Source organism: Acipenser ruthenus, chromosome 28, assembly GCF_902713425.1.
Source record: "Acipenser ruthenus chromosome 28, fAciRut3.2 maternal haplotype, whole genome shotgun sequence".
Taxonomy (NCBI): Eukaryota; Metazoa; Chordata; class Actinopteri; order Acipenseriformes; family Acipenseridae; genus Acipenser; species Acipenser ruthenus.
Genome location: NC_081216.1, coordinates 10,329,251 through 10,356,621, shown reverse-complemented (window position 1 = coordinate 10,356,621; position 27,371 = coordinate 10,329,251). Strand labels below are relative to the sequence as shown.

At 40.5% G+C, this 27,371-nt stretch overlaps 1 protein-coding gene across 3 annotated transcripts; it reads left to right on the top strand.

The window, feature by feature from the left end:
- The first annotated feature begins 1,488 nt into the window (after positions 1-1,488).
- Positions 1,489-25,856, top strand: LOC117435130 (zinc finger protein 239-like). 3 transcript variants are annotated; one of them, XM_059002792.1, is made up of 3 exons: positions 1,489-1,917; positions 2,813-2,935; positions 15,058-25,856. In XM_059002792.1, exon 3 carries the CDS (start codon positions 24,615-24,617, stop codon positions 25,854-25,856), a length of 1,242 nt encoding a protein of 413 aa, XP_058858775.1. In that variant the 5' UTR covers positions 1,489-1,917; positions 2,813-2,935; positions 15,058-24,614. The 3 variants fall into 3 exon arrangements, with proteins under 3 accessions (XP_058858775.1, XP_033913986.2, XP_058858776.1); XM_034058095.3 differs by having other exon boundaries at positions 1,718-1,917; positions 15,058-17,134; XM_059002793.1 differs by lacking the exon at positions 1,489-1,917 and adding an exon at positions 1,944-2,133.
- The last annotated feature ends 1,515 nt before the right edge of the window (positions 25,857-27,371 follow it).

Here is a 27,371-nt window from a genome sequence, read left to right as displayed (position 1 = left end):
TAAAAACCCAGCTGTATAAATGGGTAATTGTATGTAAAAATAACGTGTAAAAAATAATGTAATTGAATGTAAAAAATAATTTGATATCTTGTAACAATTGTAAGTCGCCCTGGATAAGGGCGTCTGCTAAGAAATAAATAAATAATAATAATACTGGCTTGAAGACCATTTTTTTGGAAGTTTAGTTTAGCTTCTGCAGCTGTCAACCTGCTTTTAGATGACAGCAGGGTCAGTTTGGACAGGAGCTGCCAAAGGTGACAAGCTGGATTTGCCTCGCTGGTGGGAGGCTGCAAGGCTGCATCTTCTTGGGGTACACTGGGAGAAAGCTCTTGAGTATCAGAGGCTGGAGTGGAATGGATTGTACTCCAATATTAATCCACAGTGTTAAACACAATAAATAATGAAATCGGAATCACACACGGTCTGTAGCTGAGCTCCACAGTGTTAAACACAATAAATAATGAAATCAGAATCACACGCGGTCTGTAGCTGAGCTCCACAGTCACAAAGCGTTAGTGTTGCCGCTGCAGTTCAGCATGTTTTTATTGATGAATTCAAAATGAGAAATGTTTTAGTATCCGCTAATCTGGAAATAAACAAAATAATAGAAAACATATATATATACATCTGATTTCATTCTTCATTCAATACATTTAGTTTATTAACCTTTTCTGTCACTCCACTGGGTAGTTATTCATATAATAAAAAGCATTCCATTCTAAGAGCTTTAGTTTTCTAATGCCTCTCGGGTTTTACTTGTGGAATGGGACGCTTTTTAATCACAATAAGACAGCTCAGTACATATTTTCAAAGCTTTTATGCTAGTCTTTAATGAACTCCTATTTATTTTAAAGAGGTAAACCACCTGTTCATTTTACAAAACTAGCGCCAAACAGCTGAGTAATACACTGTATTTCAAGCCCTCTTCAGCACTCTCCATGTGCTTAGTTTTTCATGTTGTAACATTAACATGATGTTTTGTCCTTTTTAAAATATAGAAGTTAATTAAAGCCTGGAGGAAACGCTTTGATAATGCGGCCCCTCGAGTCTCACAGAGCAGCGCACTCCTTGGCGTGTCTCATTGCTGGTGACTCTTCTGCTGCTGTGGAGGCGTGTCTGTTGTCTGGTTTAGTTCTCAGCGCAGTCTGAGGAAGATTCTAAATCTGTGCCACTGGACAGCAGGGAGCAGACTACTGTCCTGTATAAAGAATAGGATACAATAATACAATTTAAGAGAAACGAAATAAAAGCATGTGGTAGAAATTGCAGAGGTTACTGCCTTGAAGTTTACTCGTAAAGAATGACCTTTCTGCTACCCTGTGCTGTTTACCAAAAACAAGTTCACACACCCTGAACCTCCAAGACTAGCGAAAAGAAAACTATGAAACTGCGCCCATGTCTACGCCATTTTGGATCTGTGTGTGACAACGGCACTCAACTTCAATTAACCTAATATAATTCTAAAAACATAAACAGGGGTATCGTGTTAGTGTTTGAACATGTCGCTCTGAAAAAGAGGACGGGAAATAGCAACATCGATACACAAAACACTGACTATTTCAGCGAAAAGCTCGCCACATCGGCGCTGTTGAAGTTCACTCACAGCGACCAGGTTGATAATAGAGGGCTATACCAACTCTGGCGTGGGGGAGGGGCTTACCTGAATTCAAATTGTATTCACTGGAAAAACTAGAGCTACAAGCTCGTTTATGAGGTTACAATTGAAAATATTTTTCAATTTTAATTCAAATATCTCTGATGGCACAATTCAATTTGCTGTCCATATTAGATGAATTGCCAAACCGAATTGAACTGAACAGTTTGTATTTTGCGATTGGTATATTCCTCGTTCCGCAGCGCCTCCCCCGTTCTGTGCAAGACAGACCCGTTCAGACACTGAGGGAGATGAGAGATGAGGTAAGGGAGTCTTTATTGAGCTGTAAAGTATGTTTTAACTACAGAAAGCTGTTATATTCCTTTAAAAGAGTCAGATTGCTGTGGGGTAGCAGCGCATTGTTATTATGTGTGTTTTGTGTTTCTGAAGCGGCGTTGTTGGCTGCGTGCCACGGGCACAGTGCTGCCAGATTGGCGGTTTTCCAGCCACATTGTGCCCGCTTTGAAAAAATCTAGCGGGTAAATGTTGTATTTGGCGGTTTGGCTATTTTTTGTCGTGCATGTATTTTTCTATTCCTGAGACATCGTGGAAGTTAGAGCCTAGCAATCGGGAATCGGAATTCAGAAGCGGGTTTTTAAAAAAGAGATACAATATATTTTCATTGTCAAATAATTATTATTCCACTGACTAGAGTGCGTTCAAGTGTACCGTAATTATTGTAACATGAGCGCTTTCCAAAACGTTAATACTGTGCATATTGTTTTGCACTTACCTGAACATGTGTTTGAAATCATTTTAAAATATACTTTCAATGAAGTGTGTCTTTGTTGCCTTTACTGGTTTTATTCTGCTGGTATCATTTAAAACATTGAGGGAGACTTAAATTTTAAACTCGTGTAATGTTGTGTGTGTGTTTTTTTTAATATTGCTACTGAAAGACACGTTTTTATAGTAAAGACATATTTGTATTTTGATGCAGTATACAAGGTTAAAATAAATCGGTTTACAAGCCTTGCTTGCACATAGTGTTACACTTCCTTGAACGGCTTCTTTCACAGTAACTTCAACTGTATTCTTGTAATCTCATAGTACTGTATGCATCTGTTTAAGTGAACTGAAGCAAATATATGAATTATAAAAAACAAAAAAAATCCCTGTTCGCCTTGAACTAAACTAAACATTTCAACACATTTTCAGATGTGGAGTGGCTGCTAACAGCTCTCGTGTGAAGAGCAGAAAGGACACATTCACGACGAGACGGTTGGAGCGAGTGACTGGAGCACTAGAGCCCTGCTGCACATCCCACTGACGAGACCTGAAGTAAGTGTCTCTCTCTCTATTCATTACACTTCAGTCAGCTTCATACTGTTTATATTGTCTGTAACTGAGTGTGTCAGAATAGTCAATACTGAGCTTGAGTAAAGCTTTTTAACTGCTGCAGCTTTGCTTATGATTTGATGAACCAGACGTATTAACGCCTGAAAGGAGTTCTCTAGAGTTACAAACTGCATGGTGATGATTATTATTACAGATAGTACACTACAATTAAAAACTGCATGGTGATGATTATTATTACAGACAGTACACTACAATTACGAACTGCATGGTGATGATTATTATTACAGACAGTACACTACAATTACAAACTGCATGGTGATGATTATTATTACAGACAGTACACTACAATTACAAACTGCATGGTGATGATTATTATTACAGACAGTACACTACAATTACGAACTGCATGGTGATGATTATTATTACAGACAGTACACTACAATTACAAACTGCATGGTGATGATTATTATTACAGACAGTACACTACAATTACAAACTGCATGGTGATGATTATTACAGACAGTACACTACAATTACAAACTGCATGGTGATGATTATTATTAGACAGTACACTACAATTACAAACTGCATGGTGATGATCATGATTGTTACACTTCAGTGCTGCAGACATTAAAAAATACAACTCCCAGAACCCCTTGCCCGTTTCTGTAGTCCTGTTTGTGGTGCCAGCAGTCTACCAGCCTCTGAGTTGTGATTACAGGCATATCTGATTAGATTCCTCCTTGCTTTGACATGCTACTTTCAGTATGCAAGTTTAGGGGGAAACTATCAACACTCCCTATATATACCCTGTTCAAGCATCACAAAAAATGGGTAGATTTATATGGGCCTAATATGTTTGTTTTGTGTTATGAATGTAAGCTCTCTTCATGTTTGTTTTCACTGTGGTTTATACAGTCTGTTAATGGTATTGCACCCTGGTGTGAGCCCCAAGTGAGGAATTACTTTAGCTTTTCAGTCTTAAAATTGTGTACAAATGACACATTCCATAACAAACGGGTACTGAACAACATGCAGGCATAGGTTTCACCCGATGGGAAGGAATCTTTGCCCTGGTCCGACATTGCAATTATTCCTATCTGGTCCATTGTCGGACCCTGTCCGACATCATCAAAAAAAATGCAAAAAACGGGTTTCTAGTCGTTTTTTCTCCGGAAAAAGCAGAGAAAACCATTCAATGGCAGAGTGGGAGCGACAGGAGCCGAGGCAAGCCAATAAAAAAAAAATAAAATGTGTATCTCAGGAATAGTCATACTTGCCCCTGGCATCACATAGGGGCGGTCATAAGGAAACAAGCTGGCTGATACTGAATCAGCGCGCAGAGACTATCGCAGACATTTGCAGAGCTTTTTTGAGATGTTATAGTAATAAAATAATGACTTGGATCACATTATTGAGGCGTTTGGTGATAAAACGAGTGATCAGGAGATGATTGATCGGTATGTACGACTATTATTATTATTTATTTCTTAGCATATGTGAAAGCTATAGCGAACGAAAGGGTGGGGCGGGGCTGGAGATGCCTAGTGAGTGCTTTGTTGATATGCAGGGCCTTTTAAACCCGTTTGACTGTGGGAAAAAAATACTTTTAAACAGCGCGTCTAAAATTAACTCTGCGTGTGAAAATAAATTGGACCTGACGCACACTTAATAAATGGACTGCAAAGGGTTAATCACACAGTTTGTACCGCTCTGTGCAGCGCCGTCCCGTTTGTAACACGGTGCATGAACTGCATTCTGCTAAACTGTCAGGTGTCCTGTACTGTACGTGCATCAGCGTGGTTAATAACACCACAATGACCGCGGCTTTCTATACGATCGCAGGGTGCTGTGTGTCAAGCAGGGCTACCAGATTTACAAGGGACTTTTTTTCTTCAATTCATTGAAGCTGTAGCAACTATGAAGCCGTTAAAATAACTGTATATAATAACACGATCATAATTTAAAAGTTAAATATCGGGTGTATTTATTGCAGAAGAAATGGGGAGTGGGGAATGAGGGGGGCTTAGGTCGGATTCTTCTTGGTGTTGAGAGGGTCTGTGACCCTTTCTTCTTGGTGTTGAGAGGGTCTGTGACCCTTTCTTCTTGGTGTTGAGAGGGTCTGTCACCCTTTCTTCTTGGTGTTGAGAGGGTCTGTGACCCTTTCTTCTTGGTGTTGAGAGGGTCTGTCACCCTTTCTTCTTGGTGTTGAGAGGGTCTGTCACCCTTTCTTCTTGGTGTTGCCCCACAACCTAAACAGCATGCAAGTTCTTCACACTTTGTCTTATTTAAACCATGTTGTAATGTCTGTAACATTTGAAGTAATTCATTGTGTTACTGTTGATCTCTGATTAACAATTGCTGTGATTGCAGGGCTTGAATTTCAGCACTGGATTGGGGAATCGCGCATTTTCCAAGTTGCTCCCGCATATCTGCAATTTTCAGTGCGGGGAAAATCCTGCAGAGATATTTTAAGACACAAAGCTACTGTATTTTTCACCCAATTTTTAGAATGCCTGAAACGCTACAACAATCTCTAAGGAAGTGGGTGTCTTAGGTTTCGTTTTGAGTCTTATTACTCCATCATTGTAGCAGCTAGACTGAAAAGGGCGGTATTGTTGGAAAGCTTAGAAGCTCAGCTTTCATATTGAGGTTCAAAGGTGCAGATTTGGGGGTGAACCTCCTGGTAACAAGCCCATTTCTTTAACCACTGGATCACCAAGCCTCCTAATTAGGGAAGCACCATCTTTCTGCATTTTTTTTTAGAAGTACAGTGTACCGTATTACTTCGAATTAACGCCGCCCTCGAATTAACGCCTTACTCCAATGTCAGCTTTTTAATAGACTCCGCCCTCGAATAAACGCCCCTCTCAATAAAAAAAGTAAAGTTTTTTTTTTCCTACCCCTGCTCAAAAAATAAAGAAAGAAATGTGCAACTCTGCTTATGTGCATGTGACACCCCCAAAGAGACTGCAACCTCAATCCAGCATGTAATACAACCTTAGTAAGCAAATGTTATTTTATAGTACAGTCCTGACAGACAACCCAAGATGAACTACTTACAGCACAGCAGTCCTTCACGTCCCTTTTTTTTCAGCAGAGTTCAGTGCCAACAGAGCAGGGGATAAAACAAGGACTGTCTGTTTACCTCGTCGTCAGCTTGGATGGTGAAAACTTAAACTCAGAGGAACTTGGAGCTTTGCCAGTCACTCTAAGCGCTATCTGAAAGTTGGCTGAAGATATCTTCTTGTAGGGGGTGTAGTTGTTTTGTTTTTTATTCAGTTGGAATTTTACTCAGACCTGTACAATTATATATAAAATAATATTAAAAAAAAAAAAAACTTGCTTACTATCTGAGAAGATTTCGTTTCGGTTTCAAACAATTACAAACAAGCAGGTAAATTACAGTGAGAAAAACACTCAACTGTCGTTCCCTCTCCTCTTCTTGTCCCGCCCCATAGCAACCAATACATACTCCTGATTCGTTGGTACAGTACTCCCCTGAACTCCCAACTCCCACCTAATAGGCTCTCATTAACTGTCAGTAAATGTACTGTATTCAAGCCCCCAAAACACACAAGAGTACAGTGCTGCAGATCGGAGCCCCTCATGGCGCCATTTCTAAAATGTCTTAAATCATTTAATAAAATATTACAGTGTTTGTAAAGCGTAGTATTATTAATAAAGGCCTCCCTTGTATAATCGCTGCAGTCATTCTGATCAATTTAAAATAAGCGCTGTGGCGCCAAATTGAAGTAATAGGGTACATGCTGTGGTAACTATAATTATTAATCATAATACTCATGCTTCGACGGTCTTTGTTTTATTTATTAGGTGCAGCTGCATTTTAGTAACGGCAATAGCATCTGGTCCTTGTTTCTTTTTTCAGGTCAAAAAAGTCCCCTGGGTCGACGTTGTCTATACCTTTTAGGATTTTGAATGTTTGAATCAGATCGCCGCGTAGTCTTCTTTGTTCAAGACTGAATAGATTCAATTCTTTTAGCCTGTCTGCATACGACATGCCTTTTAAACCCGGGATAATTCTGGTTGCTTTTCTTTGCACTCTTTCTAAAGCAGCAATATCCTTTTTGTAACGAGGTGACCAGAACTGAACACAATATTCTAGGTGAGGTCTTACTAATGCATTGTAAAGTTTTAAGATTACTTCCCTTGATTTAAATTCAAGACTTTTCACAATATACCCGAACATCTTGTTGGCCTTTTTTATAGCTTCCCCACATTGTCTAGATGAAGACATTTCTGAGTCAACATAAACTCCTAGGTCTTTTTCATAGTTCCCTTCTTCAATTTCACTATCTCCCATATGATATTTATAATGTACATTTTTATTGCCCACATGCAATACTTTACACTTTTCTCTATTAAATTTCATTTGCCATGTGTCTGCCCAATTCTGAATGCTGTCTAGATCATTTTGAATGACCTTTGCTGCTTCAAAAGTGGTTGCCACTCCTCCTATTTTTGTGTCGTCTGCAAATTTAACAAGTTTGCTTACTATACCAGAATCTAAATCATTAATGTAGATTATGAATAGCAGAGGACCTAATACTGATCGCTGTGGTACACCACTGGTTACCTCGCTCCATTTTGAGGTTTCTCTGCTAATCAGTACTTTCTGTTTTGTACATGTTAACCACTCCCTAATCCATGTGCATGCATTTCCTTGAATCCCTACTGCTTTCAGTTTTAGAATTCGTTTTTTATGCGGGACTTTGTCAAAAGCTTTCTGGAAATTTAAATAAACCATGTCGTATGCTTTGCAGTTATCCATTTTCAATCTTACATCCTCAAAGTCAAGTAGGTTAGTTAGACACGATCTCCCTTTCCTAAAACCATGCTGACTGTCTCCCAGGATATTGTTACCATATAGGTAATTTTCCATTTTAGATCTTATTATAGTTTCCATAAGTTTACATATAATAGAAGTCAGGCTTATTGGTCTGTAGTTACCTGGTTCGGTTTTGTCTCCCTTTTTGTGGATCGGTATTACGTTTGCTATTTTCCAGTCTGTCGGTACAACCCCTGTGTCAAGAGACTGTTGCATGATCTTGGTTAGCGGTTTGTAAATAACTTCTTTCATTTCTTTGAGTACTATTGGGAGGATCTCATCTGGCCCAGGGGATTTGTTTATTTTAAGAGCTCCTAGTCCCTTTAACACTTCTGCCTTTGTTATGCTAAAGTTATTTAAAACTGGATAGGAACAGGTCGACATGTGGGGCATGTTGTCCGTGTCCTCCTTTGTAAAAACCTGTGAAAAGTAATCATTTAATATATTTGCTATTTTTTTTCTTCATCTATGATTTTGCCGTTTGTGTCTCTTAGACATTTAACCTCCTCTTTGAATGTTCTCTTGCTGTTATAATATTGGAAAAACATTTTGGAATTGGTTTTAGCGCCCTTAGCAATATTGATTTCTATCTCTCTTGGCCTTTCTAACTTCCTTTTTGACTTGTGTTTGCAGTTCCAAGTACTCTTTCTGTGTACTTTGTTTTTGGTCCCTTTTAATCGCTCTGAAAAGTGCCTTTTTTCGCTGAATATTTTTTTAAATTGATCTATTAAACCATTTTGGCAATTTTGTTTTAGATTTAGATTTGTCTACTTTTGGGATGTAATTGTTTTGCGCCTCTAGTACTACATTTTTAAAAACCAGCCATCCTTTTTCTGTGGATGTTTTCTCTATTTTACTCCAATCTACTTCTGTTAGTCTCTGTTTCATACCTTCATAGTTTGTTTTTCTAAAATTGTAAACCTTACCTTTAGTCATTACTTTTGGGGTTTTAAAAAATATTTCAAATGAGACCATGTTGTGGTCTGAGTTTGCCAATGGCTCTCTGACCTCTGTTTTAGTTATTCTGTCTTCGTTATTTGAAAAGACTAAATCAAGGCATGCCTCCCCTCTAGTCGGTGCCTTGACAAATTGCGTTAGGAAGCAGTCATTTGTCATTTCCACCATTTCAATTTCGTCCGTCGTGCCCCCCATTGCGTTTTCCCATTTTATACAGGGAAAGTTGAAATCCCCCATTAGTATGGCTTCTCCTTTTCTACACGCATTTCGAATGTCATTGTATAACAGATTATTTTAAATGTAAACTTATGGAAACTATAATAAGATCCAAAATTGAAAATTACCTATATGGTAACAATATCCTGGGAGACAGCCAGCATGGTTTTAGGAAAGGGAGATCGTGTCTAACTAACCTACTTGACTTTTTTGAGGATGCAACATTGAAAATGAATAACTGCAAAGCATACGACATGGTCTATTTAGATTTCCAGAAAGCTTTTGACAAAGTCCTGCATAAAAGATTAATTCTCAAACTGAACGCAGTAGGGATTCAAGGAAATGCATGCACATGGATTAGGGAGTGGTTAACATGTACAAAACAGAAAGTACTGATTAGCAGAGAAACCTCAAAATGGAGCGAGGTAACCAGTGGTGTACCACAGCGATCAGTATTAGGTCCTCTGCTATTCATAATCTACATTAATGATTTAGATTCTGGTATAGTAAGCAAACTTGTTAAATTTGCAGACGACACAAAAATAGGAGGAGTGGCAACCACTTTTGAAGCAGCAAAGGTCATTCAAAATGATCTAGACAGCATTCAGAATTGGGCAGACACATGGCAAATGAAATTTAATAGAGAAAAGTGTGAAGTATTGCATGCGGGCAATAAAAATGTACATTATAAATATCATATGGGAGATAGGGAACTATGAAAAAGACCTAGGAGTTTATGTTGACTCAGAAATGTCTTCATCTAGACAATGTGGGGAAGCTATAAAAAAGGCCAACAAGATGTTCGGATATATTGTGAAAAGTCTTGAATTTAAATCAAGGGAAGTAATCTTAAAACTTTACAATGCATTAGTAAGACCTCACCTAGAATATTGTGTTCAGTTCTGGTCACCTCGTTACAAAAAGGATATTGCTGCTCTAGAAAGAGTGCAAAGAAGAGCATCCAGAATTATCCCAGGTTTAAAAGGCATGTCGTATGCAGACAGGCTAAAAGAATTTAATCTGTTCAGTCTTGAATAAAGAAGACTACGCGGCAATCTGATTCAAACATTCAGAATCCTAAAAGGTATAGACAATGTCAACCCGGGGGACTACTTTGACTTGAAAAAAGAAAAAAGGACCAGGGGTCATAAATGGAGATTAGATAAAGGGGCATTCAGAACAGAAAATAGGAGGCACTTTTTTACATAGAGAATTGTGAGGGTCTGGAACCAACTCCCCAGTAATGTTGTTGAAGCTGACACCCTGGGATCCTTCAAGAAGCTGCTTGATGAGATTCTGGGATCAATAAGCTACTAACAACCAAATGAGCAAGATGGGCTGAATAGCCTCCTCTCGTTTGTAAACTTTCTTAAGTGTACGTAGAAGAATTGATGCTGTTTTGAAGGCAAAGGGTGGTCACACCAAATATTGATTTGATGTAGATTTTTCTTCTGTTCACTCACTTTGCATTTTGTTATTTGATAAATATAAACTATTAACATGTCTATTTTTGAAAGCATTCTTACTTTACAGCATTTTCACACCTGCCTAAAACTTTTGCACAGTACTGTATGTTATATATGAGAGATGTTCTAATTATGTGACATCATCTTCTAATTGATTATGTTTTACTAAATTAAAGGTATGTGTTTCTTTTAACCTCATGTTGTTTTATCATTTTGTTAATGAGTCAGTTTTAATTCCATATACCGTTGTCTAACAGAGTATTTGACAAAAGATTGTCTCATGCAGTATTTAAGTCAATTAGTTTCACTAAGTTTTAGTGGTAATAGTTTTCATTAGAATTATTTATTCCTTAAAAATTATACTAAACTGGGCTCTGACCTGTACCTGACTTTTGAATGTGCTTTTCCACGCAGTTTCCCACAGTCTCTTGCTTTTTCCAAAGCCAGAGTCTGTGCAAACACTTTTTGATTTATGACCTATAAATGTCTGTAAAGCCATAATTTGTGCATATTATTTCAAGATATATTCTTATCTGTGCTAAACCACTAATTCCATAAACCTTAACATTACAAGTCTATAATATTTGCAGTTTTGCTGAAGTGGAACTCAAGGACATTCCTTTTTTCTTGATAAGGAGAGAGGCACCGTTTTCACTGCAGCAGCTTCAAGGAACCATATTATAAGGATTCCATCTAACATCATTAGACAATAGTATAGTGGACCAATAACAAGGTACATTATAGTATATTATTACAAACTTAACACAAAAACACAACACAACACCTTTTAAATTCTATAATTCAATGGATATCATAATATCTAGAGGTCTTGTTGTTCAGTAGAAGAAGAAATAATCTACCTCTTTCTCAATTAATTCAATCAAATACTGCTCCAGCTTTTAATCTTCTTATCACTAAAGTAAAGTCAAGCAATAATACTTGTCAGTTTTAAATAATATGTTTTCTTCTTATAGCAAATACTTAAAACATATTATTAATCTTATGAAATCAAATAATTATTTTTAGTTTCAAATATGCTGTCTAGAAAAGGGGTTAATCATTTATTTTATTAATTTATAATACCTTTGTGTCTAATTACTATTTAACTATTATGAACTATAAACAGTATCAATTAGCACTGAACCTGTTTCATTATAAGATAACACTGTGTAACAATTTTTTTTTTTTTTTTTTTTTTCCTGGGTAGTAAGTGTTATTTCCTAATTGCTTATGCCTCAAAAGTATAGAAAATGGCTATTATTCCCCACAAACTTTGCTTTTGTGACCAGGACAGTGATATTTTGAAATTTACCTATTTTCCAGAACATTCCAGATAGATTCAGTGCTGAGTAAACTTGGAGTAACTTCTAGAACTTTCCAGTAATATAAATAGTAGTATAAATACAGGGGCCTTAAGCCCACCAGTTCAGTTTAGTTCCAGCTGCCTAAGTGGATATATATCTGCGTTTTTCTGAGATGGCATCAAGGTCATAGGAGACTTCAAAATGGTGGCATTCCTGATGGGTCTCCAAGGCGGTTTTACCAAGGTTCCCTGCTATCTTTGCCTTTGGGACAGCAGGGACACCAAGGCGCACTACCACAGGCGGGACTGGCCACAGCGGACCAAGTTCTCTGTGGGGAGGAACAACGTCAAGTGGGAGCCACTGGTGGACCCCCGGAAGGTGCTGATGCCACCACTGCACATCAAATTGGGCCTTATGAAACAATTTGTCAGAGCTCTAGATAAGGAGTCGGCAGCCTTCAAGTACCTTCAAGACTTCTTCCCTAAGCTGTCTGAGGCAAAGGTCAAAGCCGGTGTCTTCGTCAGACCACAGATAAAGAAGATACTGGAGTGCAATGAATTCGCCAAGAAGCTCACTAGTAAGGAGAAAGCGGCTTGGAACAGCTTTGTCGCAGTGGTTCGGGGCTTCCTGGGCAATCACAAGGCCGAAAACTATGTGGAGCTGGTTGAGACTCTGGTGAAGAACTACGGCACAATGGGCTGTAGGATGTCCCTCAAAGTCCATATCCTTGATGCTCATCTTGATAAATTCAAGGAGAACATGGGAGCGTACTCGGAGGAGCAAGGCGAGCGCTTCCACCAGGATATCCTGGACTTTGAACGCCGCTACCATGGACAGTATAACAAGAACATGATGGGAGACTACATTTGGGGGCCGATTCGTGAAAGTGATTTGCAGTATAATCGTAAATCTCGAAAAACTACTCGCTTCTAAATCTTTTGTCGTCATTTTTGTATTACTTTAGTATAAATACATGTTAATTTGGATTCATATGTTGTTTTTTTCTGACTTTATGTGAACGAAAAGACACAAATTTGCCCATTTTCTCATTGGAAATAGGTAAATTTCAAAATATCACTGTCTGGTCACAAAAGCAAAGTTTGTGGAGAATAATAGCCATTTTCTATACTTTTGAGGCATAAGCAATTAGGAAATAACACTTACTACCCAGGAACAAAAATAGTGTTACATAGTGTAATCTTTCAATTAATTTAGTTCAGTTTAACAGTTGCTTCTAGAATGTATAATATCACTTTATTTATTTGGTAATTCCCTCTAAGATTTAAATCCAACTACAGGCCAGTATAATTGCATTTGACTCTTATATTTTTTAATGGCTGACCTAGACGTGACCCTATCCTTTGTTCATACAAGATCCAGCCGAGACAGGTTTTTTCTTAAGACTTTGGCTGTTCAGGATTAATGTTATATGTAGTAACGAATCTCGTTCTTATCTTGTTTTGTTGGAACATAATTTAGTAGGTTTGATTAATATTCACTTTTTAATTGGAATGGTACTTTTTATCAAGCATCATGCTTTCTGAAGATAAAATATACAAGTAGTAAATCGTTCATTTTATATATATATATATATATATATATATATATATATATATTAAAAATTCTCAGATTGCTAAATGTGTGATTAGAAACAGATGTAGACTGACCTATTTCATGGAGCAAGAGAGCAATCTACTGGTGGTACAAGGATACTCTTTCTTTATCCCTCCTCTAACACTTCATTTTTTATATTACAATACATTCCATATTTGAAATTGCCTAGTGTATGTCCTGCATATCCCAGCGTTCCCAGCAGGATTCAACTTCTGTGCCGGGTTCAGCTCTGGTTGGTTCCGCGAAAATGACAACAGGCCCCTTTATCCAAAGTTTAGCCATCTTCCTCACTTCGTACCTACAAGATACTTGGACACGTTTAGCTGGGACACCTTCTACACATTCCAATTTACCTAGATGTTCCCATTTCACTAAGTGACCTCCTTCACAATTTATGCATTCAATCCTCTTAATATCCTTTGGATCTACATTTAGATGAGAGAAAGAAATTCCTTCAGAATCATTACATTCAGACAAGATTCTACAGTGTTTAGCTAAATGACTACAAGCTGGACAAAGTTTGGGCCCAGTCACTGATGACTTGCTTTGGCACATATTACATGCACACATAACAAGAGGATTATGTTTCAATTTGTGTGTCAGGGTTAATTCTGCACCATGTACAATAGTTCTGGATCTGTACACATTGTTACTATACATTCCCTTCTGTTCGCACAGAGTCACTTTGCGAGGTACGCCTTCCATCCAGAACACCTGAAGGAGGCCAAAACTCACTGTTATTCATATTTTCTGGTATCCAGTTACTGTTCTGCCTCACATCATCAGTTGGTAGACACAATACAACTGAATTTGAATCAATTGATGAACCATGAGCCTTAGCTACTGAGATCCTCCATGCAAAAGGTGTCAAGGTTTTACTGACCAGCCTAGCTGATTCAGCGTCACTTGCGACAACTCTCAGACAACCAAGTTTCTGTAACACCTATCACATCGTAGATACTTGTTAGTGCAGTGCCTTCAAGTTCTAACATTTTGTTTCTGAGACTTCTATCATTAAGATAAATACATTTAATAGTTGTCTTACCTGAGTTGTTGCCCTTGTTTTGATGTGGTCTCCCTTCTGTTTTTTTGTTTTCTCCCCCCTTCCTTTCTAGTTTAAATGCTTCTGGACCTCCTGAAGGATCCTTTCTCCAAGTAGATTGCACTTAAACAGAAAGGGAACCAGTCTGTCCCACCTATATAGATAGTCCTTGTTGTAGAATGTGCTCCAATTTTCAAGAAAGCTGAAGCCTTCCTGTGTGCACCTCATATTATACGGCGCAGAGCTTATAGAGTTAAATGTCTGATATGAATGTTTTCAATGCTCCGGTCCATTTTCTGATGGTCAAATGAAATTAATTGGCGCGGAACGACCACCTTGGAGTAGAAACACACAAGTGACACAAATGACAGGCTTGTTGTTGATTTAAACACTTCCGTCTCTGTGTTCTGGGAGGGGAAATGTCTTCACACAAGGGGTGGTTGATATGATGTCATCGGGCACGCACTGCAGTTCAGGGGCTATGTGCGTGCATACGGGGCCAAAGCCAGCCTAGGACTGTGCTCAAGTGTAAACGGGCTCAAATGATAGGAATCATTAAATCTGATCGAACCTAAGCCAGTTCAGATCAGAGTTGTAAGTGTAAACACACCAATAGAGAACAGATCATAATACTACATTTTATTTTCTCTTTTCAGGACTGTCTTATCTTGGTGAAAGCCAAGGAACAAAGATGGAGTCTGTTTACATTAAACAGGAGGAAGTTCTGGAATTGGATCTTTTCCACATCAAAGAAGAGACTGAACTGGATCCTTTCCAAATTAAAAAAGAAACTGAACTGGAGCTTCTCCACATTAAAGAAGAAGAGGCTGAAGTGGAGCCTGTCGACATTAAAGAAGGGGAGTCTATTGACTTGTTTAAGGATTCAGAAAGCATATCCCGGCCAAAGATATCCCATCACTGTACTGACTGTGGGAAGAGCTTCAGTCGGTCAGCAAACCTAAAATCACACCAGCGAACTCACACTGGAGAGAAGCCGCATCACTGTATTGTATGTGGGGAGAGTTTCAGTCAGTTAGGCACTCTAAAAAGACACCAGCGAATTCACACTGGAGAGAAGCCACATCGCTGTACTGAATGTGGAGAGAGCTTCAGTCAGTTAGGAAGTCTTAAAAGACACCAGCGAATTCACACTAGAGAGAAGCCGCATCACTGTTCTGAATGTGGGAAGCATTTCAGTCATATAGAAAGCCTAAAAATACACCAGCGAATGCACACAGGAGAGAAGCCGTATCTCTGTTCTGAATGTGGGGAGAGTTTCAGTGTGTCAGCAAACCTAACCATACACCAGCGAATTCACACTGGAGAGAAGCCGTACCGCTGTACTGAATGTGGGAATAGTTTCAGTCAGCTAGGAAGCCTAAAAATACACCGCCGAATGCACACTGGAGAGAAACCGTATCAATGTACTGAATGTGGGGAGAGTTTCAGTGTGTCAGCAAACCTAACCATACACCGGCGAATTCACACTGGAGAGAAGCCATATCACTGTATTAAATGTGGGAAGAGTTTCAGTCAGTTAGGAAGCCTAAAAATACACCAGCGAATGCACTCTGGAGAGAAGCCGTATCACTGTACTGAATGTGGGGAGAGTTTCAGTGTGTCGGCAAACCTAAACATACACCGGCGAATTCACACTGGAGAGAAGCCGTATCACTGTAATGATTGTAGGGAGAGCTTTAGTCAGTTAGGAAGCCTAAAAACGCATCAGCGAATTCACACTGGAGAATAGCCATATCACTGTTTTGAATGTAGGGAGAGCTTCAGTCACTTAAGAAGCCTAAAAATACACCAGCAAATTCATGCTGGAGAGAAGCCGTATCACTACAAATTGTTGCAAGTCATTTGCTTTCACCAGTCAACTGAAAAAGCATAAATACTAGTTTTTAAAATGCAGTTGAAACTGATATAAATCAACATTCAAAGCAGCATTACAATGGTCCTTGTTTTTGGTCCATCCAGTCCAGGTCTTTGTTTCAACCAGATTGTAAATGAATGAATCAACCTTCTTCTAAATCATTCAGGACCTCATTGGAAGTGAGGGCCACTGCTCTATAGGAATCAACACTGAGTGCCATGCTCCAGTGATATATATTTTTTTTTAAAGAAACCCATTTCTTTGCCAACCTAAGATGATTTAATTATGCTTTAGTCTACATGTGAGAATGAGTGTGTGCCAAAGCAGCTGTCTCATGTGCTTGTATTTTAATCCTCATCCTAGTATGTTGATTTTTTTAAGTGTGAAAAATAGTAAACTATGTAATTATTGTGTTTTTTTGTTGTTGATTTGTACTCTTACCTTCATTATTAACACATACATATTTGTATTATCTTTTAAAGCAGTTGTATCTTAAGAACAAAACTAGCTAACAGTTGTAATAATAATTGTTGTTATTATTAACATGTTTAATTAATCATTTTTTCTATATATGACTGGCATTATTTTAAAAAAATAGTTTTGTTCATTTTTTTTTTTAAATATATAACATAAATGTGCACATTTTCTTGCTAAATCAAAGAATTCAGGGATTATTTGACCTGGCGGGTATTTCCTTTCATTGTCAACAGACTATGCTTAGACACGGATGAATTTCAAACCCTGCGTATGGGCTGTTTGTAAAAGTCTTCTTACATAGATTTAGATGGACAGCATTTTTTTTGTTTTCTTTACTGTGTTTTTGTTTTCAGTGTTTTTGAGTAAACTTAGTCAATCTACAGATTGTGATGGTTCATTTTCATTAGGCAGGTCTGTGTTGTTTCCTATCGTTACCGGTGTTAAGGCAGGGCCCACAGGCTCATCGGTAACTGGCATTGCTTTACTAAACTCATTCTCAAGGAATTTGGGTTCCAAATCAAAGCAACAATAGAAATCGGAAATTATTTCAGACATTTTAAAAAAGTTGTTATAAAACAACTTTAAAACAGTATTGTTTGAATACCGAAGCGCAGCTCCGTGCTGGATTGGAATGGAAGCAAAGACACATTGGAAACAGTCCCGGTAAGCATGTTATGACACTCGTGTTATTCCACTCGAGTGGGATAACAAACATGTATCCCAGATATCACCAGGCTTATGGTATAAGTATGAAATAAGGCCTGACAGGGTGTCCATATACATCGAATAGACGGACGCCTCGGGGCGTTGTGCATGAGACGAAGTTGAGTGCCTCCAACCTCAGAGAAGTCTGGATATTAGAGCAGAGTTGTAACGAATCACCAAACTTGGGACGCGAGTCGAGTTGAGTCACTAAACTGCTCGATTCGAGTCAAGTCTTTGACAAGCCAAGCTTGAGTCGAGTCACTAAACTGCTCGAGTCGAGTCTTTGACAAGCCGAGCTCGAGTCGAGTCACTAAACTGCTCAAGTCAAGTCTTTGACAAGCCGAGCTCGAGTCGAGTCGAGTCACTTCGAGTCATTAATTCTGACCAGTGCTTAATTTGTAAAGAAAGAGGGGCCGGGGCACCAGCAATGACAATAATACTGTCCTTAAGAAGCGCACATATGTACTAGTGTTACATGTTTACAATCACGTATTCTACATCATATACAAAGTAGTAGTGGTGCAGAAAAAATAGAGGCAACTGCAGGACAAATAATAAATACAAAAAAAAAAAACCCTGTATACACATTTTCTTATGGTTTTGCATTTAAATGGTTTAAAAAAACAAAAGGCATTCAGAGGACTCCAGGTGGACCCCAACATGAACATTGGTTTGACCCACGGTCTGCACTATTATCAGTGATGTGTATGCAACAGAAGCCACTGGTAGATTACAAAAACTATTAATTAAACTTAGGCTAGGTAGTTGTTATATTGGTATGTTTTTATTCTCTATTAATTAAATTATATTCATTGGAATAGGCAAGAGAGAACCAGATCGTTATTTTTTATTGATGTTAGCCTTTTTAGCGGAATTTGGGTGGGTGGGGTGCCCTTAATTGCTGCCTATCATTACCTCCTATTTAAACCCTGACAACACACACCTTCCCTGTCTAGTGTTTTTTGTTTTAGAGACATTCAAAATGCAATAGGAATCTACCTATTCAACCAACTGCATCCGAATAACACTTACCTATTGAATAATGCCAAAATATCATCGCATTGCTTCCTCGTCCGATTCGGAGGACTGCGAACAACTGATCTTTGATTATTTCCGTGGCAATGACGGTCCTCGTCCATCAGTCTCTTTCTCGTCAGCTTCTAGTTTCCTGTTAGGGTAGATACCACAGAATGGAATTGCACACAAGAGTGGCATGTAGCTTCCTTGTCTAAATCTCTGATCTATGATAAATTGTAGTTCCTCGTTTAATTAAAAATAAAGGAATTATTTATTTGGTAGAAATGAATAAATGATTTAAATAAATGCATAGAGGAATAAATACATTTAGAAATAAATATTTTTAAATAAATAAATGTAGAAATGAATACATGTTTATATTATAAATGTATAAATAAATTAATAAATAGCAAGCTAGAAAACTACATGTCATTTTAATTGATTTGGCTGATGCGTTTATGCACAGCAATTGATATTTATATACCTATATAAAAAGTACAAGTTTCATTAAAAAAAAAAAAAAAAAATTGCAAGTTGCCTAAAATTAATAGCGCATCAAAGAAAGTCACCGAGGTTGAAACATTTAATGGTAGCTACTGAGTCAACATTTACATTGTAATGTTTAAAACAATCTTTTAAAATGTAACAAACAAGGGTCATTTAAATGAACATAAGAACATAAGAAAGTTTACAAACGAGAGGAGGCCATTCAGCCCATCTTCCTCGTTTGGTTGTTAGTAGCTTATTGATCCCAGAATCTCATCAAGCAGCTTCTTGAAGGATCCCAGGGTGTCAGCTTCAACAACATTACTGGGGAGTTGGTTCCAGACCCTCACAATTCTCTGTGTAAAAAAGTGCCTCCTATTTTCTGTTCTGAATGCCCCTTTATCTAATCTCCATTTGTGACCCCTGGTCCTTGTTTCTTTTTTCAGGTCAAAAAAGTCCCCCGGGTTGACATTGTCTATACCTTTTAGGATTTTGAATGTTTGAATCAGATCGCCGCGTAGTCTTCTTTGTTCAAGACTGAATAGATTCAGTTCTTTGAGCCTGTCCGCATACGACATGCCTTTCAAACCCGGGATAATTCTGGTTGCTTTTCTTTGCACTCTTTCTAGAGCAGCAATATCCTTTTTGTAACAAGGTGACCAGAACTGAACACAATATTCTAGGTGAGGTCTTACTAATGAATTGTAGAGTTTTAACATTACTTCCCTTGATTTAAATTCAACACTTCTCACAATATATCCGAGCATCTTGTTAGCCTTTTTTATAGCTTCCCCACATTGTCTAGATGGAGACATTTCTGAGTCAACATAAACTCCTAGGTCTTTTTCATAGTTCCCTTCTTCAATTTCACTATCTCCCATATGATATTTATAATGCACATTTTTATTGCCCTCATGCAATACTTTACACTTTTCTCTATTAAATTTAATTTGCCATGTGTCTGCCCATTTCTGAATGCTGTCTAGATCATTTTGAATGACCTTTGCTGCTGCAACAGTGTTTGCCACTCCTATTTTTGTGTCGTCTGCAAATTTAACGAGTTTGCTTACTATACCAGAATCTAAATCATTAATGTAGATTAGGAATAGCAGAGGACCTAATACTGATCCCTGTGGTACACCACTGGTTACCTCACTGCATTTTGAGGTTTCTCCTCTAATCAGTACATTCTGTTTTCTACATGTTAACCACTCCCTAATCCATGTGCATGCATTTCCTTGAATCCCTACTGCGTTCAGTTTGAGAATTAATCTTTTATGCGGGACTTTGTCAAAAGCTTTCTGGAAATCTAAATAGACCATGTCGTATGCTTTGCAGTTATCCATTTTCAATGTTGCATCCTCAAAAAAGTCAAGTAGGTTAGTTAGACACGATCTCCCTTTCCTAAAACCATGCTGGCTGTCTCCCAGGATATTGTTACCATATAGGTAATTTTTCATTTTTGATCTTATTATAGTTTCCATAAGTTTACATATAATAGAAGTCAGGCTTACTGGTCTGTAGTTACCTGGTTCGGTTTTGTCTCCCTTTTTGTGGATCGGTATTGTGTTTGCAATTTTCCAGTCTGTCGGTACAACCCCTGTGTCAAGAGACTGTTGGGAGGATCTCATCTGGCCCAGGGGATTTGTATATTTTAAGAGCTCCTAGTCCCTTTAACACTTCTGCCTCTGTTATGCTAAAGTTATTTAAAATTGGATAGGAACATGTCGGGCATGTTGTCTGTGTCCTCCTTTGTAAAAACCTGTGAAAAGTAATCATTTAATATATTTGCTATTTTTTTTTCTTCACCTTTGATTTTGCCATTTGTATCTCTTAGACATTTAACCTCCTCTTTGAATGTTCTCTTGCTGTTATAATATTGGAAAAATATTTTGGAATTGGTTTTAGCCCCCTTAGCAATATTGATTTCTATCTCTCTCTTGGCCTTTCTAACTTCCTTTTTGACTTGTGTTTGCAGTTCCAAGTACTCTTTCTGTGTGCTTTGTTTTTGGTCCCTTTTAAACGCTCTGTAAAGTGCCTTTTTTCGCTGAATATTTTTTTTAATTGATCTATTAAACCATTTTGGCCATTTTGTTTTAGATTTAGATTTGTCTACTTTTGGGATGTAATTGTTTTGTGCCTCTAGTACTACATTTTTAAAAAACAGCCATCCTTTTTCTGTGGATGTTTTCTCTATTTTACTCCAATCTACTTCTGTTAGTGTCTGTTTCATACCTTCATAGTTTGCTTTTCTAAAATTGTAAACCTTAGCTTTAGTCATTACTTTTGGGGTTTTAAAAAATATTTCAAATGAGACCATGTTGTGGTCTGAGTTTGCCAATGGCTCTCTGACCTCTGTTTTAGTTATTCTTTCTTCATTATTTGAAAAGACTAAGTCAAGGCATGCCTCCCTTCTAGTCGGTGCCTTGACAAATTGCTGAAAAAAGTAACAAGCAGACAAAACTGATTAAAACTAAACAAGTTTGAATGACAAATTCTTTAACGTTGTCGAGTTTTGTAAACATTTAAAACTTGTATACAGTAATTAAATGGACTGTGTTGTATAGCGTTATGCTGACTTTGAAAAACAAAATGTTAAAAACGTTTTAGTGCAAGTGACAAAACCGTTTTCCTTTACACACACTAAATTATATATGACGCGCATGCATGCATGCTCACTCACACACACATACGCGGGCACACACATACACACACACATACACACACATACGCGTGCACACGCGCACACACTCACACACACACACAAAATTATCTGGCCCGTGAGCAGAAAACTAGTTATTTGTTGAAGGCCAGCATGGGCAGCAGTGTGGAGTAATGGTTAGGGCTCTAACCATTACTCAGCCAGAAATCACCAATATTTACATTTTTCACGGTAGGCATTCAAATATGTGAAATCATGAATTTTCTGTGACCTTATACAAAGAGACACTAGTAATCTAGTGATCACTAGATCACTAGTGATTACAGAGAGGGTGTCCCTCGCTGGGTACCTGCAGAGAAATCAGTGGCCCAACGTGATTTAAACCGTCAAACGCAAGGCTACTTATTCAACGTAGATACATAAAGAGCGAATAAGAAGCTGAGCGATTGGCATATGTAGCAAGTGTATTCACTGTTCTGCCCCAGTAAACCACGTTGGGTCAGGCTAAATACAGGTGTAGCTTACAGAGGGGGTGCCCCTCGCCAGGTACCTACAGAGAAATCAGCGGCCCAACGTGATTTAACCCGTTAAATGCAAGGTGCTACTTATTCAACATAGATACATAAAGAGCAAATAAGAAGCTGAGCAATTGGCATATGTGGGAAATGTACTCGCTGTTCTGCCCCAGTACACCACGTTGGGCCAGGCTAAATACAGGTGTAGCTTGCAGAGGGGGTGCCCCTCGCTGGGTAGAGAAATCGGCAGCCCAACTTGATTTAACCCGTTAAATGCAAGGCTACTTATTCAAAGTAGATACATAAAGAGCGAATAAGATGCTGAGCGATTTGGCATATGTGGCATATTTATCTGCTTTTCTTCCCCAGTAAACCACGTTGGGCCGGGCTAAATATAAGTGGGGCTTGCAGAGGGGTTGCCCCTTGTCAGCTACCGGCAGAGAAATCGTTGGCCCAACGTGATTTAACCAGTTAAATTCAAGGCTACTTCTTCAACGTAGACAAATACATTTATGCACTAAAAGCCAGCGAATAAGAAGCTGAGTGAATGAGAAGCTGGCGAATAAGAAGCCAACTTCAGCCTCATCTGTAAAACCACAGACGTGTGAAACGTTTGTATGTAAATGGAATGTGTGTATAGTAAAAAAAAGTGCTCTATTCCTAAATAGCAGTGTTTATACCTCATTATACCTGGACTCTTGACCAGAGGGTTGTGGGTTCAATCCTGGGTGAGGGACACTGCTGTTGTACCCTTGAGCAAGGTATTTTACCTAGATTCAGTATAAACAACTGGATAAATTGGTAATTGTATGTAAACATAATGTGATATAATTGTGACATTTGTAAGTTGCCCTGGATAAGGGTGTCTGCTGAAAAATAAATAATAATTTAAATGCAATCTGCTGAACTATTTGCATTTGACTTGGTATTTGTATATTCAGAAATATAAGAATTTGCATTTGAATTTCAAATCCTGGGAAAGCTTAAAAAATATTTCCATTTTAAACACTTCAATAATAATGCTTATAATAAAGTAGAGAGACTTCAGTATTGCTGGTAAAGTTGATTAACCTGAAAGATGCAAACTAAAGGACACTTTTGAGAACTTCATGTTTATTAAACATAACAAACAAAACAAGTAAAAAGTAATAATTGTGCAATGCACACATATATTAATATATACATATATCTCATCATTTATGTCAGTTTTTCACAAACCTGGTCCTGCGGGCCCACTGTGTCTGCTGTTTGTGTTCCACTTGAGTTCTCAATTATTAAATTGATTCCCCAATTGAACAAACAATTAGTGACTAATGCAATGTTAGAAATAACTTGAAATATCCAGTTATTTGGCTGCTTTCACAAACCCTGATCAACACTAATCTTGGACTACCTTACCTGAGTTAACCCTTTGCAGTCCATTTATTAAGTGTGTGTCAAGCGCGTCAGGTCCAATTTATTTTCACACGCGCAGTTAATTTTAGACCGTTTAAAAGTATTTTTTTCCACAGTCAAACGGGTTTAAAAGGCCCTGCATATCAACAAAGCACTCACTAGGCATCTCCAGCCCCACCCCACCCTTTCTTCCGCTATAGCTTTCATATATGCTAAGAAATAAATAATAATAATAATAATAATAATAATAATAAGTCGTACATACCGATCGATCATCTCCTGATCACTCGTTTTATCACCAAACTCCTCAATAATGCGATCCAAGTCATTATTTTATTACTATAACATCTCAAAAAAGCTCTGCAAATGTCCGTGTTATTCTCTGTGCGCTGATTCAGTAATAGAATAATTACTAACCAATTAAACCCCTCGGCCACGATATAAAAGCCTGCAGCTCGCTGCACTCTGGGTTGGTGTTAGAGCGAGCAGAGAGACAGAGAGCGAAAACGAAACTAAAAGAAAACCTTAAAGGATCAAAGGGTTTGTGTTCGTGATTTTGTTCTGTTTAACCTTTTTATTTTCGCTCTGTGAGCAAGTTTCTTTTTTGTTTAAACTTTTGATTTATTTTGTTATTTAAAAATAAAACGGCGCAAGCGCCTTTAACTGCAGCACTCCCTGGTGTCAGTTTCCCTTCCTGCTTCTGCCGTAACGTCACCGTCCAGTCATCCAGCCACACGTGGTGTCCAGCGTGGGATCACCAGCGCCTCCTGGACTCTTTTTCGTTTTTTCGTTTTTTATTAGTACTTGTGGAGAAAGAAGAGTGAGGAAGGAGGATGGGAGGAAGAAAGAGGATGAGAAGGAGACAGCAGCCGCTGCAGCAGCAACAGCCGCAGCAAGTCTGCCTTACCTGCCTGTGGGGGGAGGAGTGGTGCTTTAATTGTGGGGAGCCATGGCACATTTCTCCTGGCACCTTCCCCATATGGCAGGAGGAAGAAATGCAGACAGAGGTGAGGAGAAGGCAGAGAGGAAGGAAGGAACGAGAGGAAGAGGAGTGGTGCACCAGGTGCATGCAGTACGGGCATGAGGAGCACCACTGCCTGGAGGTCTTCCAGGACACAGACCTGGAGTGGGAGGAGCCCGACCGTCCTGCGTGGGAAGAGCCCGAATGTCCACAGCCCAAGAGGGGGGAGTCAGTGCATCCACAGCCCAAGAGGGGGGAGTCAGTGCGTCCACAGCCCAAGAGGGGGGAGTCAGTGCGTCCACAGCCCAAGAGGGGGGAGTCGGTGCGTCCACAGCCCAAGAGGGGGAAGGCCGAACATCCACAGCCCAGGTATCCGCCAGCAGAGGGAGAATACCTGCTGGTTCCACCTCCGCCACCCTGGGAGGACTGTGTGTCGCTCCCACCTCCGCCAGCAGAGGGTGAGTTCCTGCTGGTTCCACCTCCACTGCCCTGGGAGGACTGTGTTTCGCTCCCACGTCCACCAGCATAGGGAGAGTTCCTGCTGGTTCCACCTCCATCGCCCTGGGAGGACTGTGTGTCGCTCCCACCTCCGCCAGCAGAGGGAGACTACCTGCTGGTTCCATCTCCACCGCCGTGGGAGGACTGCGGGTCGCTCCCACCTCCACCAGCAGAGGAAGAGTACCAGCTGGTTCCACCTCCATCGCAGTAGGAGGACTGCGGGTCGCTCCCACCTCCACCAGCAGAGGGAGCATGCCTGCTGGTTCCGCCTCCATCGCCGCCACCAGCAGAGGGAGCATGCCTGCTGGTTCCACCTACATCGCCGCCACCAGCAGAGGGAGCATGCCTGCTGGTTCCGCCTCCATCGCCGCCACCAGCAGAGGGAGCATGCCTGCTGGTTTCCCCTCTGTAGCCAGAAGGGGAGGAGCCCCTGCCGCCTTCGCAGCCAGAAGGGGAGGAGTCCCTGCCGCCTTCGCAGTCAGAAGGGGAGGAGCCCCTTCCCCCTTCGCAGTCAGAAGGGGAGGAGCCCCTTCCCCCTTCGCAGTCAGAAGAGGAGGAGCCCCTGCCGCCAGAAGGGGAGGAGCCCCTGCCGCCTTCGCAGCCAGAAGGGGAGGAGTCCCTGCCGCCTTCGCAGTCAGAAGGGGAGGAGCCCCTTCCCCCTTCGCAGTCAGAAGAGGAGGAGCCCCTGCCGCCAGAAGGGGAGGAGCCCCTGCCACCTTTGCCAGGAGCAGAGCAGCAGGAGCTGCCTCTGCCTCCACCACCACCACCCGAGGGAGAGGAGCAGGAGCTGCCTCTCCCTTCACGACAGGACGGACCGGAACAGAAGGCTGGCGGTCCGCAGCTGCCCTTGCATAGGCTGCTGAGCAGTGCAAGGGGGAAAACCGCTGGGTCACCGCGGCTGAGAATAGGGCCAACCTCAGAACTCTGCTGCCCGCCTGGTGTTCTCTCTGCCTCGCTTCGCCCATGCTACTCCACTACTCCGCTCGCTCCACTGGCTCCCGATAACCGCTCGCATCCAGTTCAAGACTCTTGTACTAGCCTACAGATGCCTTGACCAGACTGCACCCAACTACCTCCAGACCCTCATCTCTCCCTACACCCCCACTCGACCTCTCCGCTCCGCCTGCACTAGAAGACTGGCTCTACCTCCGTTACGCTCCCCTGCCTCTAGAGCCCGCTCCTTCTCCACCCTTGCTCCGCAGTGGTGGAATGATCTTCCTACAGATGTCAGGACTGCCCAGTTCCTGACCACATTCCGGCGCCTCCTTAATACTCACCTCTTCAAACAGCACCTGTAGAACTCTGTTTGTATCCTGGGACACTATCACCCTTCATGTAAATGTGCTTTATTTTGCTCTTATCTGCCCCCTATTTTACTGCATTTAATCCTGTACTTCAGAATACTGTAATCTGCCAAGTGTTTAACCTGTAGTACTTTGTATTTAATCATATCCTGATGTAACTATCACTATTTAATCATATCCTGATGTAACTATCACTATTATCTGCTGTATTATTGAATTGTGGTTTGTCACACTTGAACAAAAGTTATTGTATTTCTTGCTCTTATTGTATTACTTGTATTGTAACACTTAATATGTATTTGCTTACGATTGTAAGTCGCCCTGGATAAGGGCGTCTGCTAAGAAATAAATAATAATAATAATAATAATAACCCCAGCACCACTGCTGTTCCTGGCTCCCCTCCTGCAATCGCCTCCTGAGGGTCCGCTGCCGCCGTCGCCTCCTGAGGGACCGCTGCCGCCCTGTCGTGCATCGCCTGGGGATGCCAGTTCGCCATCGCCTGGGGATGCCAGTTCGCCATCGCCTGGGGATGTCAGTTCGCCATGACCTGGGGATGCCAGCCTCGTACCACCCAAGGATGCCTGCCTCGCACCGCTCAGGGATGCCATGCCTGGATTGCCTGGATTGCCTGGCGCTGCCTGTTGCTCCACATCGCCTGGGGCTGCCTGTTGCTCCGCATCACCTGGGGCTGCCTGTTGCTCTGCATCACCTGGGGCTGCCTGGTGCTCCGCACCAGTTACAGGGTACGAGGGAGAAGTGGAGCTCCCGCTGCCGCCTCCATGGCTAGGGGCTCCACTCCCGAGTTCGCCTCCCGAGGGTCCGCTGCTGCCGTCGCCTCCCGAGGGTCCGCTGCTGCTGCCTTCGCCTCCCGAGGGTCCGGTGCTTCTGCCAACGCCTGGGGTCGTCGAGGTTCCTGCTTCACCTGGGGTCATCGAGGGTCCTGCTTCGCCTGGGGTTGCTACACTGTGGCTGGAGCCCCATGAAGGGGAGCTGCCGGCCATGAAGAAAGGGGGGGAGGTCAGGAGACCAGCTCCCCAAGCCACATTTTCGCGGCAGGAAACACTGTGGCCAGA